The 17,124-nt window shown below is 36.4% G+C and overlaps 3 protein-coding genes across 4 annotated transcripts; 2 read left to right on the top strand and 1 right to left on the bottom strand.

Moving 5' to 3' along the window:
* The first annotated feature begins 88 nt into the window (after positions 1–88).
* LOC140806245 (microtubule-destabilizing protein 60-like) lies at positions 89–4,203 on the top strand. Its single transcript, XM_073162782.1, has 8 exons — positions 89–1,147; positions 1,250–1,301; positions 1,387–1,479; positions 2,578–2,697; positions 3,016–3,114; positions 3,333–3,392; positions 3,477–3,571; positions 3,822–4,203. Exons 1-8 carry the CDS (start codon positions 234–236, stop codon positions 3,931–3,933), a joined length of 1,545 nt encoding a protein of 514 aa, XP_073018883.1. The 5' UTR covers positions 89–233; the 3' UTR covers positions 3,934–4,203.
* Positions 4,204–4,374: 171 nt separating this feature from the next.
* On the bottom strand, positions 4,375–5,899 carry LOC140806246 (small ribosomal subunit protein eS19z). The gene is made up of 4 exons (XM_073162783.1): positions 5,704–5,899; positions 5,232–5,322; positions 4,751–4,934; positions 4,375–4,576 (listed from the first exon to the last, which is right to left on the bottom strand). Exons 1-4 carry the CDS (start codon positions 5,785–5,787, stop codon positions 4,501–4,503), a joined length of 435 nt encoding a protein of 144 aa, XP_073018884.1. The 5' UTR covers positions 5,788–5,899; the 3' UTR covers positions 4,375–4,500.
* A 6,676-nt stretch (positions 5,900–12,575) lies between these two features.
* LOC140806243 (probable mitochondrial-processing peptidase subunit beta, mitochondrial) lies at positions 12,576–17,095 on the top strand. 2 transcript variants are annotated; one of them, XM_073162781.1, is made up of 10 exons: positions 12,576–13,296; positions 14,200–14,364; positions 14,479–14,616; positions 14,721–14,872; positions 14,975–15,083; positions 15,392–15,490; positions 15,678–15,743; positions 16,412–16,519; positions 16,613–16,745; positions 16,885–17,095. In XM_073162781.1, the coding sequence occupies exons 1-9, from the start codon at positions 12,634–12,636 to the stop codon at positions 16,697–16,699; spliced, it is 1,587 nt and encodes a 528-aa protein (XP_073018882.1). In that variant the 5' UTR covers positions 12,576–12,633; the 3' UTR covers positions 16,700–16,745; positions 16,885–17,095. The 2 variants fall into 2 exon arrangements, with proteins under 2 accessions (XP_073018882.1, XP_073018881.1); XM_073162780.1 differs by having other exon boundaries at positions 16,613–17,095.
* Positions 17,096–17,124: the final 29 nt, after the last annotated feature.

The following is a 17,124-nucleotide window of genomic DNA, read 5'->3' as shown; positions in this document are numbered from 1 at the left end:
CGAATCTGACGATCTAAAATCCTGTGAATAAATCCAACGGAGTAGAACCCAGCACATGGAAACTAGCCGTTACATTTCGAGCGTCCAAAGCTCAACGTTCTCTTTTTCCTCCCCTCGGCTCCCTGTTTCAATCAATCAATAAAGCTCAACAAATTCATATAGCAAAAACCTAAATTCGCGAGATTTTTCACACTGAATCGCTCCGCTTCCTTTCTTTCTCCAGGAATTTGGCCATGGATTCGAGTTCGAAGACCGTTGATGCAATGGTTACTCCTGGGAAAGAGAAATCCAGCCGTTCAAATCTGCCCAAAACTGACGGTTCCAAAAAATGTTCGGAGAATTTCAATCCAAATTTGTCGAGCCCTAACTCGAAGCCCTCCAATTCTCCATCAGTTATTAACTCTGAAAAGAGTGCCAGAAAGGATTTTACCAGAAGCCCCAACCCTAACCAAATGGCTTCCCCTCTGCTGAAGAGCAAGATTCGTGGTAGGAAGTTCGTGATAGCAAAGAAGAAATCTCGAAATGAGGAATCGAACTCTTCGACCTCCGCTGTGGTTTGTCAGAAGTGTAAGAAGACCACCAAGTGCCTGTGTGTGGCCCATCAGAGTTTGAGGGCTTCTCAGGAGGAGTTTTTTAGGAATCGGGGGGAAATAGATAATGATGCTGAGTTTGAGAAGCTAGAAGTGTATGATGATGAAACTGTGAAGGCGCAGATACAAGTAAACCCGATTGGTCAAGACTCCGGTATCATCAATGAAGGGAAAATACAGGGAAATGATGCTTCATCTGAAAATGGTGGGGAAGAGGGCGAATCCGGGTTGAAGAGGAGCAGTGATAGGTTGTTGGAAGAAGCAAGATTGGCGAGTGTGCCAAAGCCAGGATCTGGAAGGGTGATGCATTTGGTGAAGGCATTTGAAAAATTCAAATTGATTCCAAATTCAAATGATTTGAAGGAAAAAGAAGGGGAAGAAGTGAAGGACGAAAATAAGGGGCTAAAATGGGAGTTGAATGGACTTCAACAACCTCCTAAGTTTTCTAACACGGAGATTCCATTCTCTCTGTTCAGTCCATCAGACCTTCTCCTTACATCAGAGAGCTTAGGTTTAGATTCCAATCGATCTTATTCGCTAGACAGCAGCCAAGGAAGGTCAGTAGTCAAGCTACAGTCGTAAAAATTTGCACAACTAAATATTTTGATATTTTGCTATTCTTGTTTTGGTTCTGAATTTTGTTTCGTGTCCTTCTGAAGCATTAGCATTTCAGTCAGGACTTCTGCGGATGGTAGAACAAGCAGGCGGCGAGTGAGAACTTTTATTCATATGTCTATTTTTAGAGATGATTCATTTAGACAATATAGGTGATCTCACATACATTTTACTTCTTCAGAGTGCCGAATCATCAGTAACCATTTCTAGAAGACATTGTAAGAGAAAACAGCTCAAACCAACCTCTCAAAAGCCCTTCATGCTCAGAACTGAGGTTTGTAACAAATCTTGTCCTTCCCATCTTAAAGTTCTGGTTGTAGAGTTCGCATACCGGCAACTTTTTTATTGTATGCGTGATTCTCGTAGCTGAGTTAAGTCAAACAAATTCTCATCTCAACATAGCTTCGGTGTTGGGAAAGTTGACATACACCGATCAAGCTGTACATTTTAGAATGATAATAAACTGATATCGTCCTTCTATAAAAGAAATCATTCTCAACACCGTGCTCTGGCCTGGCCATTCCCAGTTAAGTATATTAACGGTGAGTGTTCTTCGTGGAGAGATTATTGAAATCCATCATAAGGTGGATCTCCCTATAAACACTAGTTCTTCGTGACAGATATTTGGCAGGTAATTAGAATTTTTCGTCATGCTTATGCAGGTATTTACTGGATTGATTTGCTAAAATTGCAAAATAATCATAAAATGAAACACAACAATTGACTATTATGTGGATATCCTAAAAAAGCTTATTATCCTCCTATAGTTTTTCTTTTACGAAAATGATGTGATCAAGGGCAGGTGGGTGGTGGTGGTTCTGCTTCTTCACCGTCAAACTTACAGATAAGCGAATCAGCATGTTCTTGGGTGGATTGAGTTCATAGTGACGGGAGGAAGTAGATATTTGCTTCAGCACATATTGGCACCATGTTGAGTAACACAAATTCTTTGCTAGCCAAATAAAAAATGTGAGAATTGAAGGAAATAAGACCTATATATATTCTTTTCCGTGGAAGTGATTTACTCCTAAGCTTATACATAATTAAAATATTTGAGTTGCACAATTATCAGTAACTACAGCTTCTGTACTTGATTTTACGATTAGAAAACGACTGATGCTTGACCTTACAGTTTTCGGCCGAAGCATATTTCCCTTGAATCAAACCAAGTCACTTGATGAGTGGGATTGTGGTCACAATCTTCCTCTTAATTGTACTTTTATCTGGGCCTGAAAGTGATTAGTTAATTTGGTTCCATAGTTTAGTTAGTTAATACTACTATACAAATGCATACATGGGTTTTTTTTTGGGTGCTTCATGCTATCTGTATCTTTACAAATAACGCTAATTCTAGCATTTGTTTATACTTTAGCAAAGAGGAAAATGCAAGGAAGAAGAATTCACGAAGAAGTTGCAACAAATGATGGAAGAAGAGAAAAAATTGCGAATACCTATTGCTCAAGGTCTTCCTTGGACCACAGATGAACCAGAGGTAACTTTTGCTCCCTGAGTGAAGCACTTTTCATAGGAATCTAGGTTTTCTCTTGTACTAAACTTTATGCCACCTTTATTTCATTTCATAATTTTGACTTGTCTTTTTTTTCGTAGTACCAAGGCTTTCAAATTTTTGTGATCACCGGTTGTTTATAGCTCGCGTGAATTAATTTTTGGGTGCAAGTTGGCATGTCAGTTTACACCACTGTATATTTTATAATATGTCAGTTTACACCACTTATAATTTATGTGTTCCATTGTTGTTAATGTGTCTATTTCAGTGAAGAGTTGATAGCATTGATTTCTTTCTTGTCAGTGTTTGGTGAAGCCTCCAGCCAAAGAAAATACGAGGCCCGTGAATCTGGTCTTGCATAGTGATATAAGGGCAGAGGAGCGGGCTGAATTTGATCATCAGGTAACAACATAGCCTTAACCTTCAGGTTCTTCACTTTTCGACAAACCCCTTGACACTTTTATTAGAAACATAACGATCACAGATGACTATTCAGCTCTAACTGTGATTAAATTCCATAGTTTGTCCATAATCTTCTTCTGTTGTCTTATAGAAGTTCATTTGTTTCTAATCAAGTTGTTACAGATTGTTGCTCACCGTGTTTACATTTATCCGTGAAGGTTGCCAAGAAAATGAGTGTAATTGAAGAATATAGGATGGAAAGGGAGAGGCAGCAGAAGGTAAAGAATTCCTGAAAAAAATGTTCGAGTCAAAGGACTGCAGTGACAGAGGTTATCCTTAATTTGACACCTTCTCTTTTGCAGCTTGCCGAAGAGGAGGAAATCAGAAGACTGAGAAAAGAGATTGTTCCAAAGGCTCAACCTATGCCATATTTTGATAGACCATTCATCCCCAGAAGGTAGCCTCATATACTACGCTTTGTCACATTGGATTCAACTTGATTTGTTTGTTGCTAAACTAAAATACAACACGAATGTCCGAATCAGTGTGAGCTACGTATCAAATATCTAAACAGCCTATGAGCGACGTGATTAATATATCTTACGAAAAGACGTTATTCAGTAACATATTTTCTTCTAAGCTAAGAAAATGACAAATATTAATCGCTCTTGATAGATTAGGATGAGCAATGCCAAATGTTTATGCAGGTCTACGAAGCAGCCGACCATACCCAGGGAACCAAAGTTCCATGTACCCCAACAGAAGAAGATCAAGTGCTGCTTGTCCTGGGACGACAATTGCAGCGAATACGAAGGGTGAATGGTCGACTGTCAGATTTGATCCAGGCAGAAATGTAAAGTTATTCTTTACATTTGTGTATATCTCATGGCGCGAAGTAATAATTGAATTTAATTCTTTACGTTTGTGTATATCTCATTTGTTTTCTTGGAAAGTTGGAATTTGTATCTGCGGCAATAAAAGGTCTCAAACACTCAATTTAGCAAACAGATTACATGAATTGCTGGAACAATTATAATCATCCATTCCTCTATTTCATATTCTTTCATTTCGTGAATAGGGACGGGCAACTTAGTTAATCCAGCTTAGGCAGCGTGGAGACACCATGACAGTTGAAAATTTGCGACAAGGCTCAGAGTCATCATTCATCAAGCAAACCATTCCAGTAGAGTAGTTAACGCCTTCCCACGTAAATAAAAAATTTAGAACCAATTCATTAAGGGGGGAAAAAAGCATAACGGGGACACATATCCAGAAGTAATTAACTATCATATGAAAATGTAAAAAACATGGTGAAATTTGCAACAAAAAAATATTCGAAAACTTCAGACAAAACTCTCAACGCACATGCTTTCACACTAGAATAACTTATGTTGCAACGACAACAATCCTTCCAGCTACTTGATCAAGATCCCTTTGTCCATTAGAAGTGATTCTTCTTCCGCTGTTACATAAGGACACCAAACAAGAAAGTTCAAACATTAGAAAGTTCAAAACAAAGTTGCCTGCAACCTGAATGCTGATCCAAAAGTTGTTCCATAAAACATTTGCCTGACATAACAGTGCATCAAATGTGTCAAAATCTAAGATACCATAACAAACAATTTAAAAAACTTACCCCCTTGGTTCCATCTCGACAATGCCCAATACTTGCAACTGTTGAAGTATGTTACGAGCAATGGACCCACTGCTTTTGCAAAAATGAGGGGGACGACTCCCATTCCTCTTGCTCCCACCATAAATTCTCCGGAAACCACCGACGCCAACACCTCCCCTCAAATAAATCTTCCTAGCCATGGAAGCTGCATAATCCATTAAATTATATTATATTTCAAACACAACAATCTGAAGCAGATAACTGGTACAAACAAGCAAAACTTCAAAAACATCCAAATCAATGAGTCCTTTTTCACAAACAAGAAACCAAAAACAGATAACGTTGAAAAGTTTCTCGAACGAGTGTCAGAAATTACCAAATCTAGAAACCAAATGATTATGAAGTTACATATTCCAAATTAAAAAATGAATACCTAACCAGAACAGGTAAACGTACGCATACACAATACACAAATAGAAAAAGAAAAGAAAGAGCAGTTTACCAGCCCTGATGTAGTACCAGTCAGGATCATATGGAGCAAGCTCTTTCAGCACACCAGTTTTCACAATATCAGTCCACTCAGGAAGCTCCATCTATTTTTACAAAAATAAAAAGGAAAATAAACATGGAGTTTTCGTTTTTTCTGTGTTCTTAAATTATCTTCAACTTTATGACCCCATAACGATGCATCTCATAAAACAGAAGTCCTAATATATGTACCATCGTTTTCAACACAGAAAACAATGGGCAAGGGATACATTCAACCTAAAACCGATACACGCAGCAGGAGCAAAAAGGCGAATCAGGAGAAGAGGAAGAGAAAACAACGCAGAGAGGGCTCAAACTTGCTTCAGAATCAAAATCACCAGCTCGGAGAGAAATGGCAATTCGCTTAAAAAGTACAAAACTTTCACAAAACGCCACACTTATATAATCTCCAATCGTGATAAAAATCGGAATAATAAGACTCGTACCTTTCCGGAGCGCTTGAGATGAGCGGCGTACGCCTTGACGAACTCGTGAGGGGACACATCTTTGACAGTCTTCGCAGTCGACATAGCTGAAGATCTCAAATCCCACGCAGACCACGATATCAACTATGCGAAAAATGACGATTGGCGTAGCTACAGTCCTTCGTGGAAGAGGTTCGCAAAATTAGGGTTTGGGTGAGATTTATTAAAGGGCCCGGCTTATTAGTGAGCTCATGCATGTTTGCAAACTGGCCCAACATATTCATATGGCCCATTATTTTTCTACCTTGATTGATTTTGGTTCAGACAAGTGTTTATTTGAAAAATCAGACAATGTTTATCTACATTCGAATGATATATACTGTACATATATAGACAAAAACTTTACATATATAAAACAAGACAAAAATTAGTGTGAGACGGTCTTACGAGTCGTATGAGACAGATCTCTTATTTGGTCATCCATTAAAAATATTACTAAGAGTATTACTCTTTAATTTGAATATCGATAAGATTGACCTGCCTCACAAGAGACCTACTCATAAAGCAACATCACTCTATGCTCTTCTATGACATACCAAATTTTTCCCGTAAATTACTTATTTCCTACCATTTCATTATTTTTTTAATTAAATAAAATACTATAAATTTTGTTGAAATATTATTTAAAATGTGAAAAATATTTGTATTGAAAATGTGAATGTTGAATGTTGAAAAATAGGTGTTGAATATTGAAAATTAGTGTGTGATGATGTAGGTAATGATGTATTTTATTTTTGGATTATGTGTAAAGATTTCCTATAAATAGATCTCTCATTTGTGAAGAAAATCACAATTGAGTAGAGAGAAAAATATTATAAAGTGTATAGTTTGGTAAATTTTGAGTATTTGAGATTTTTACTTTTTACCATAAATTTTTACTTTTTCACAACACGTTATCAGCACGAAGCTCTAAATGTCCTACATATTTTTCCAAGCTCCAAACAGAAGAAAAAGGTAACAAAAGTAATTATATTTATTTTACTGTTATTTGTTTATTGTGTATTTATTTAATATACAATATAATGTTATTATTAGAAATAATAAAAATAAATTTTTCATAAACTTGTTATAAATCCTGGGAGGATGTTAAGACGACATCCCACACTCCCGGCAAGGGATACGACAAGTATAAAAGCCTATAAGGTTTTTAAACAAAATAAATTATGACAGTCGTTATAATATTATGATATGATATATATAATTATTTAAACATGTCTAATATTATATATACCATATTATTACCATAAAATTATACAAATACATACATTTATTCTTTTATTCACCAACGGTCATAAACGGTAACAAAACGGCTAGTTTTTGTCCTATAAATATGATCTCTCAAACTCATTCAATCACCCCAACTTTCTCTTCTTCTCTAAAAATTATTCTTCATCAAATTTTCGGAGAAAAAAGAAGATGGCTTTCGCAAGGTTATTTTTAATTATTTTAGTTATCATACTCATGAGTCTTGTATTTATCGGAGAATATCCTCCTCGTGTGTTTTCTTTATTTTTACGAATACTTGTACTTGTTGTTTATCCATTACTTTGTATTGCAATATTCATTAACTAATAAAATGCATCGTGATTTTTAGTACCACCATGGCAAACTTGACAAAGCTCGAATTCATCGCTCTTGACATTACTGGGAAAAATTATATGCCATGGACTCTCGATGTAGAAATGCATCTTGAGTCATTAGGTCTAAATGAGACCATAAAAGAAAATGGCATATGCACATCACAAGAAAAGGCAAGAGCCATGATATTTTTGCGTCGACATCTCGACGATGGATTAAAATGTGAATATATGACTGAAAAAGATCCCATGGCTTTATGGAAGGGATTAAAAGAAAGATTCGAACATATAAGGGAAGTTATACTTCCGATCGCTGGGGATGAATGGAATACGTTAAGATTCCAAGACTTTAAAAAAGTCAGCGATTACAACTCGGCGATGTATAGAATAATCTCGCAGTTGAAATTTTGTGGGCACGAGATTACAGAATTGGAAAAGCTTGAGAAAACATTTTCCACTTTTCACGCATCGAATATAACTCTACAACAACAATATAGAGTGCGTGGATTTTTGAGATATTCTGAACTTATCGCCTGTCTCCTTGTGGCGGAAAAGAATAACGAGCTATTAATGAGAAATCATCAGGCACGACCTACTGGTTCAACGGCATTTCCTGAAGCAAATGTCGTAAGCAAAAATGAATTTAAATCTGGCAACCAAAATCAAAGTTATAGACAAGATTTTGGTCGAGGACGAAATCGAGGTCGTGGTCGTGGTCGGGGACGTGGAAATAGTCGTGGTCGTGGACGCGGCCGTGGTTTTGAAAATAATCGAGATAGTTACTTCAATAACTCATCTCAAAGGAACGTCCCAAATCATCCACCGAAAAGGCATCAAGAGAACATGAGTGTAAATGAAAATCACTCAAAAAGATTTGAAAGTTCTTGTTTCAGATGTGGTACTCCAGGACATTGGTCCCGTATTTGTCGAGCCCCTGAGCACCTTTGCAAACTTTATAAAGAATCAATAAAGGAGAAAGAAAAGGAGACCAACTTCGCTGAAAACAGTGAACCTTTGAGTAATTCAACTCATTTTGATACTGGAGATTTTCTGATTGATTTCTCAGACAATGATCAATTTGCGGGTGGAATAAATATGTAAAACATTTTATTTTTCATGTAATTGTATGATAATATTTTATCGTGTGTTATATTTTGGCATATGTATTGTATTGTATTTTTATAAATGTATTGTCAGTAATTTTATTTCATTGCATATTTTTTTGAAGTTCAAATATGGAAAATACTATGAACAAAGATGAAGTTTGCATACCTGATAGTGGTACAACGCACACTATCCTCCGAGATAAAAGATATTTCTTGGAACTAAAACCAACAAAAACAATGGTGAATACAATATCAGGTCATGTAGACTTGATTAAAGGTTGTGATAAAGCACAATTTTTGTTACCTAATGGTACAAAATTTTTGATCAATGATGCTTTATATTCACCACAATCGAAAAGAAATTTGTTGAGTTTTAATGATATATATTCCCATGGATATGATACTCAAACAATGAATGAAGGGAATGAGAAATATATGTGTCTTACCACATATAAATCAGGAAAGAAATATGTAGTTGAAAAACTACCAATGCTACCTACTGGATTGCATTATACATATATAAGTCCAATTGAATCAAACATGGTAGTTGATAATTCTTCAATACTGATCAATTGGCATGATCGATTAGGACATCCTGGTTCAACAATGATGCGAAGAATTATAGAAAATACACATGGTCATCCATTGAAAGACCAGAAGATCTTTCAGAATAATAAGTTTCAATGTAAAGCATGTTCTCTCGGAAAACTTATTATAAGACCATCACCAACCAAAATCCAAACTGAATCACCAATGTTTCTTGAACGTATTCAGGGTGATATTTGTGGACCAATCCATCCACCATGTGGACCATTCAGATACTTAATGTTATTGATTGATGCCTCCAGCAGATGGTCACATGTATGTTTATTGTCAACTCGAAATGTTGCATTTGCAAGATTACTTGCTCAAATAATAAAATTGAGGAATCAATTTCCCGATTATACAATCAAGAAAATTAGACTTGATAATGCTGGTGAATTTACTTCCCAGACTTTCAATGATTATTGTATGTCTCTGGAAATCATTGTTGAGCATCCTGTTGCTCATGTACATACACAGAATGGATTGGCTGAATCATTGATTAAACGTCTGCAAATGATTGCTAGACCAATGATTATGAAAACAAAGCTCCCTATTTCTATATGGGGACATGCAATTTTACATGCTGCTGCATTAATTCGTATCAGACCAAGTGCATATCATAAATACTCCCCATTGCAGTTTGCATTTGGTAAAGAACCAGACATTTCTCATCTGAGAATTTTTGGATGTATGATGTATGTGGCTATTGCACCACCACAACGAAAGAAAATGGGACCTCAGAGAAAGGTTGGAATTTATATCGGTTATGATAGTCCATCAATCATTCGATATCTTGAACCTCAGACAGGCGACGTGTTCACAGCACGTTTTGCTGATTGTCATTTTAATGAGGAAATCTTCCCAATGTTAGGGGGAGAACAGAAACATACCGAAAAGGAAATTACGTGGTATGTATCATCATTGTTACATATGGATCCAAGAACAAAACAATGTGAAAATGATGTACAACAAATTGTACACTTGCAAAGAATAGCAAATCAAATACCAGATGCATTTGCAGACAGAAAAGGGGTAACTAAATCATATATACATGCTGCAAATGCCCCTGCTCGAATTGAAATTCCAAAGAAACAAATTGAAAATACTCATGATGTCATTAAACGCCTGAAGCGTGGAAGGCCAGTCGGTTCCAAGGATAAAAATCCTCGAAAAAGAAAATTCATAGAGAAACACGATGATCACAAAATAGAGAATGATGTTCCTGAAGAAACACATGATGATCACAAAATAGATAATGATGTTCCTGAAGAAACACATGATGATGAAAATGTTCTGTCAGAACCACAAACTGACGAGAATCGTGAAATATCTATCAATTACATTAATACTGAAAAAATATGGAACCGAAAAGATATAGAAGAAATTGATGATATATTTTCTTATAATGTGGCAATCGACATCATAAATGATAATGAAGATCATGAACCAAAATCTTTTGGTGAATGTAAAAATCGACAGGATTGGGTAAAATGGAAAGATGCTATCCAGGTTGAATTGGATTCGCTAAATAAACGTAATGTTTTTGGACCTATAGTCCTTACACCTGAAGGTGTAAAACCTGTTGGATACAAATGGGTTTTTATTCGAAAGCGAAATGAGAAAAATGAAATAGTAAGATATAAAGCTCGACTTGTTGCACAAGGTTTTTCTTAAAGGCCTGGAATTGATTATGAAGAAACGTATTCTCCCGTGATGGATGCAATTACGTTTCGGTATTTGATTAGCTTGGCGGTATCTGAAAATTTAGAAATGCGTCTTATCGATGTTGTTACAGCTTACCTATATGGATCACTTGATAGTAATATATATATGAAAATCCCTGAAGGATTTAAGATGCCTAAAGCACAAAGTTCAAAACCCAGGGAATGTTATTCTGTGAAATTACAAAGATCATTATATGGGTTAAAGCAATCAGGTCGAATGTGGTATAATCGACTAAGTGATCACTTGATGAAAAAGGGATATGTAAATAATTCAATATGCCCTTGTGTTTTCATTAAGAAAACAACATCCGGATGCGTAATTATTGCTGTATATGTTGATGATTTAAACATCATTGGAACGAATAAGGAAATTCAAGAAGTTGTGTCATACTTGAAGGAAGAATTTGAAATGAAAGATCTTGGAAAAACCAAGTATTGTCTGAGTTTACAAATTGAACAAAAAGAATGTGGAATGTTTGTTCACCAGACAAATTATACAGAAAGATCCTTAAACGTTTTAATATGGATAAAGCAAACCCTTTAAGTACTCCGATGGTTGTTAGATCATTAAACATAGAAAAGGATCCATTCCGTCCATGTGAAGATGATGAAGATATTCTTGGTCCAGAAGTACCATATATAAGTGCCATCGGTGCCCTTATGTACCTTACAAATTGTACAAGGCCTGATATATCTTTTGCCGTAAATCTGTTGGCAAGATTTAGCACATATCCAACAAAGAGACACTGGAACGGAATTAAACATATATTCCGTTATCTACGAGGAACGACAGACTTGGGACTTTTGTATTCAAAAGATGCTAATTCAAGTATGATTGGTTATGCTGATGCTGGATACTTATCTGATCCACACAAGGCACGTTCCCAAACTGGATATGTATTTACTCGTGGAGGCACTGCAATTTCTTGGCGTTCACAGAAACAAACGCTCGTAACTACTTCATCAAATCATGCTGAGATTATTGCACTACATGAAGCAAGTCGTGAATGTGTGTGGTTAAAATCAATGACCCAACATATCCAAATCTCATGCGGATTATCATTCGATGAGAAACCTGTGATACTATATGAAGATAATGCTGCATGTGTTGCTCAAATGAAAGAATGATACATAAAAAACGACAGAACTAAACATATTCCTCCCAAGTTCTTCGCATTCACCAAGGAGCTTGAGAAGAATAAATGTATTGATGTTCGTCACATTCAATCAAGTGAAAACTCATCAGATCTCTTCACAAAGGCACTTCCTACGTCAATATTCAGAAAGCACATATATAATATTGGGATGCGCAATCTACGAAATTTGTGAAGAATTGTTCATGTCAACATCAGGGGGAGTTTACGTGACTGCACTCTTTTTCCCTTACTATGGTTTTTATCCCAATGGGTTTTTCCAAGTAAGGTTTTTAACGAGGCAGTACAAAACACGTAATGAAGACATCATCGTATCATGATCATCATCACAAGGGGGAGTGTTGAAATATTATTTAAAATGTGAAAAATATTTGTATTGAAAATGTGAATGTTGAATGTTGAAAAATAGGTGTTGAATATTGAAAATTAGTGTGTGATGATGTAGGTAATGATGTATTTTATTTTTGGATTATGTGTAAAGATTTCCTATAAATAGATCTCTCATTTGTGAAGAAAATCACAATTGAGTAGAGAAAAAAATATTATAAAATGTGTAGTTTGATAAATTTTGAGTGTTTGAAATTTTTACTTTTTACCATAAATTTTTACTTTTTCACAACAAATTTTAATATTACTTTAACTTTATAATATTTCACACAAAAATTTATTATACATATATAAAGCTGTGTCGTCCCCATTGCATTTCTCGTTCACGTCCCAACAAACCCTAGGAACTGCGGAGGCCATGACGATCCGCCACCTGTTAAACCTCACTCGACGCGTGCGGAAGCCTTGCCATGCATTCGCCTCCCGCCGTCCTCACTCCTCGGCCGCCGTCGCTGCCGTAGACTCTGCCCCATCCCTCCCTTCCCCTCCGCCTCCATATGCCATGAATTATGACCGATTAGCTGAAACCGTCAAAGAAAAGCTCAAGAAAGTTGAAGAGCCCGATCATCGCTTCCTTCAATACAACTCACCTCACCCAACCGTAGATTCTCATACCGAAATTCTCTCCGCTCCACTCACCCGGGTCACGACACTCCCCAACGGCCTGAGAATTGCGACCGAGTCGTCGCTCTCCTCGAAAACGGCGACTGTTGGGGTTTTCATCGATGCCGGATCGAGATTCGAGAGCGATGAGTCTAATGGGACCGCTCATTTTTTGGAGCATATGATATTTAAGGGGACAGAGAGGAGGAATGCGAGGGAATTGGAGGAGGAGATCGAGAATATGGGTGGCCATTTGAATGCTTACACTTCGAGAGAGCAGACTACTTATTACGCGAAAGTGATGGATAAAGATGTGCCGCGAGCGCTGGATATTTTAGCTGATATTCTACAGAATTCGAGGTTCGATGAAAAGAGGATTATTCGGGAGCGCGATGTCATCCTCCGCGAGATGGAGGAGGTACCGAATTGTGTTGTGCTTGTTTGTGTTGAGTCGATCTATTGGTTGCATCCTTTTGGTTGCTTTTTGCTCTTGGAAAACAAATATACTGGTTTTATGATGACTGAATCTTTCTTTCTTATCTTCTTTGTGCTCTTTGTATGCATTCCATTAATTTTGGCTATAAATAGTTGCATAGTTTTTTAGTAACTCCAATCCGTGAATGGTTTCTTTATTTAAACCAGCCTTTCTGGCTAAGTTCAAGCAAAGATCAGTCCTCTCAGCGAAAAGCTTAAGTGGTCTACGAGAAGCTACAACCTTTCTCAACGAAAGCTGAACTGTTAGGCATGCCAGATATATGGTGGCTCTTCTTAGGTTTTAATTCTGGTAGTACCAAAAAGAAGCGCTGGCTAACTATTAGGAATGCAAGGCTTATTTATAATGGCCTTTCTTAGGTTTTGATAGAGATCACGATAATATATTTGCAGGGTGTGACAAGATTTGTATTAATAACATTCTTGATGGATACTCATTTGCCATAAAGAAAGATATTTGATATCTATCAAGTGCATCAATTTTTTTGTTTTACATTTCCTTCGAGTTCCAATTTTTGAATATTCAGAAGTTTCATCTGACTCGGACTTTTTGCACATCAATAATAGTGCTGATAATTTTTTTTGATTTGTTATGTTCAACTGCTATGTCTTTGGGGTTGTGGTGATGGAAAATCATATGGTGTTGGTGTTAAACGCATTTGATTATTATGGCTTACTTTATACTTCTGTCTGATGGTTCAAAATGCTGTTTGTTGGACTATCAATTTCTGTTGCATTTGTCTTCATTATAGTTCTACCCTTTTCTTTTATGAACTATATGTAATTAGATTCACTAAACTGACTGGTGTACACTATCAACCGATTACAGGTTGAAGGGCAAACAGAAGAAGTTATATTTGATCATCTGCACGCCACTGCTTTCCAGTATACACCTTTGAGCAGAACAATACTTGGGCCTGCTGAAAATATCAAAACTATTGGCAAGGAACATCTTAAAAACTACATATTGACCCACTACACTGCTCCCAGATTGGTACTTATATGATCAAATTTCCTTTTCTCCGTCGCACTTGTCCCAATTTTCTGGAATGGTATTTTTCTCCATGCTGAATTTTTGTTACTCTTTTCTTATTTGCATCCATTATAGATAGTTTCGGCTGCTGGTGCTGTTAAGCATGAAGATATAGTTGAGCAAGTGAAGAAATTATTTACTAAGTTGTCAACAGATCCAACAACATCTTCTGAGTTAGTTGCGAGGGAACCTGCGATATTCACCGGGTCAGAGGTATGGTTATCGTGTTTGAATGCTTGAATCATGTTAAGTAATTGTGCTTGATACTTTCCATGGCCAATAACTTCATTTTGGTGTCTGACATTGGGAATGTGTAGATCAGGATGCTGGATGATGACATGCCTCTTGCCCAATTTGCAGTTGCTTTTGAAGGGGCTTCTTGGACCGATCCAGATTCCGTTGCTTTAATGGTCATGCAATCAATGTTGGGTTCTTGGAACAAAAATGCTGGAGGTGGGAAGCATATGGGGTCAGTGTTTCCTACATAATATCTAAAACTATCTAATTTCATTGTATATCGTTTTTTATATTCACCATCTGCATTCATGAATGTGTTCAACTTTGATTGTAGTTCTGAGCTTGCACAGAGGGTTGGTATCAATGAAATAGCAGAGAGCATGATGGCTTTCAATACCAATTACAAAGACACTGGTTTATTTGGTGTTTATGCTATTGCTAAGGTGGGCACCCCAGTTGTGGGGCAGGATAATTTTTTTAATTGAATTATCAGATACTAGAGCATTAAATCTTTCTTCAACAGTTTTTCTTACTATAGTAGTATAGTTATTTGCTATTTCTCTGTTCAAGTTAGCCCTCCTTCCGTTCAGTCCATTGCCTTTACCTCTACACCTTGGAATTTCATTTCCTTGCATGTTTCGCCAAAAAAATACACTTTTATTTTATTTTTTCATCTTGGGTGGTTGGTTTGTTTGTTCAAGAACTGTACTTAGTCTACTTACTATTGTTTACCTCTGCGTTCTCTTTGCAGCCTGATTGTTTGGATGATTTGGCCTATGCAATTATGTATGAGGTCACCAAGCTATGTTATCGAGTATCAGAAGCTGATGTTATTCGCGCTCGTAACCAGGTAATTAAAGTAAATATATCAAGTTTACATTTTCCAGGGATTTTGTTAGGAGTAACTAACCACCCAGTTGGATTTACTTCAAATCTATTTTGGTATAAGCATATTGGGGTTCTGTTAACCTCTTGTCTTTGTTATATGTTTGTTTTATCCATGCTTATTGTTAATCATCAATGTTTGTGATGTGCAGTTGAAATCTTCTCTGTTGCTTCACATTGATGGAACCAGTCCAGTTGCTGAAGATATTGGACGTCAGGTATATAGGCTTTTAAGAATCTGATATTTTACTGGAATAAAGCATCTGTAGCCAATTATTGCAAGTATACATTTTGTTTCCTTTAATTATACAACTTCAATTAAGCTTCTTCTGAACTTTGCTGGAATTTCCAGACAAATACTTAGAAATACTAGTTTATCAGTCCAGTTGCTGAAGATATTGGACGTCAGGTATATAGTTGGCTTTTAAGAATCTGATATTTTACTGGAATAAAGCATGTGTAGCCAATTATTGCAAGTATACATTTTGTTTCCTTTAATTATACAACTTTAATTAAGCTTCTTCTGAAGTTTGCTGGAATTTCCAGACAAATACTTAGAAATACTAGTTTATTATTCATCTTTTCCAGTATGTTGTGCAAACCTGGGGTATAGGATATTCTTTATGCACATGATTGAAATTATTGTATCATTAGGTGGTAATGAGTGTTGTGCTAATATATACCGATAGCCTTAAGCGGTAAGCTTCAGTTTATGCTTGTACCTCAAATTATCCTTTTTTCCCGTGAAATTTGAGTGAATTATTTTATTCAGAATCATATTTAACAATAATTCGACAATTTTTTTATACTTGCTGTAAATTACTTGGCATTATTCTTCTGAAGAAGTTATCATGTGGTTTTTGACCTATTTTCATCATGGTTGCAGCTGCTTACATATGGTAGGAGGATTCCCTATGCCGAATTGTTTGCCAGGATAGATTCTGTAGATGCCAGCACTGTCAAACGTGTTGCAAACCGGTTTATATTTGATAGAGTAAGACGGGTTCTAAGATTCTGAAGTGCTGCAACACCTCGACTCGTGATATTTGTAATCTGTATCATCTAAATTATTTCTACATCTATGCAGGATGTCGCGATAACTGCAATGGGTCCCATCCAGAGCTTACCTGACTACAATTGGTTCAGGCGCAGGACCTACTGGCTCCGATATTAGGTTCCTTATCTTTGCAAAACAAACCCAGTTTTCTGGCATTTGACAGGCAAGAACCACGCACCCGTGATGGTCCCTTTAATTATCTTGATTTTGGACAACTACATTTGCTCGCCTTTGTATCATTTCCGGCTAATGGAATAAATTTAGCTGTGACCATCGGTACTTTTATCATATTGACAAAACAGATTCAACATTTAAATGAAGGATTCCATGGACGGAATAAAGATAGCGTGCAGCCATTTTTCTTCTCATGCCTTCCTATTTTTTTTAGTTTATTGGCTTTTGATTGAAGAAGAAAATAGGTACTTGTACTTCGCACAAATAAATTTTCAACAGTTGCTTTGAGATGTACCATTTTGAATATTTTCTCTTGATGAGTATTTATTTTGTCTTTTATCGCACACCTATTGGATCGAATTAGTTGC

The sequence above is a fragment of the Primulina eburnea genome, chromosome 11, assembly GCF_022965805.1.
Source record: "Primulina eburnea isolate SZY01 chromosome 11, ASM2296580v1, whole genome shotgun sequence".
Taxonomy (NCBI): domain Eukaryota; kingdom Viridiplantae; phylum Streptophyta; class Magnoliopsida; order Lamiales; family Gesneriaceae; genus Primulina; species Primulina eburnea.
This window is presented reverse-complemented; position numbering and strand designations above follow the sequence as displayed.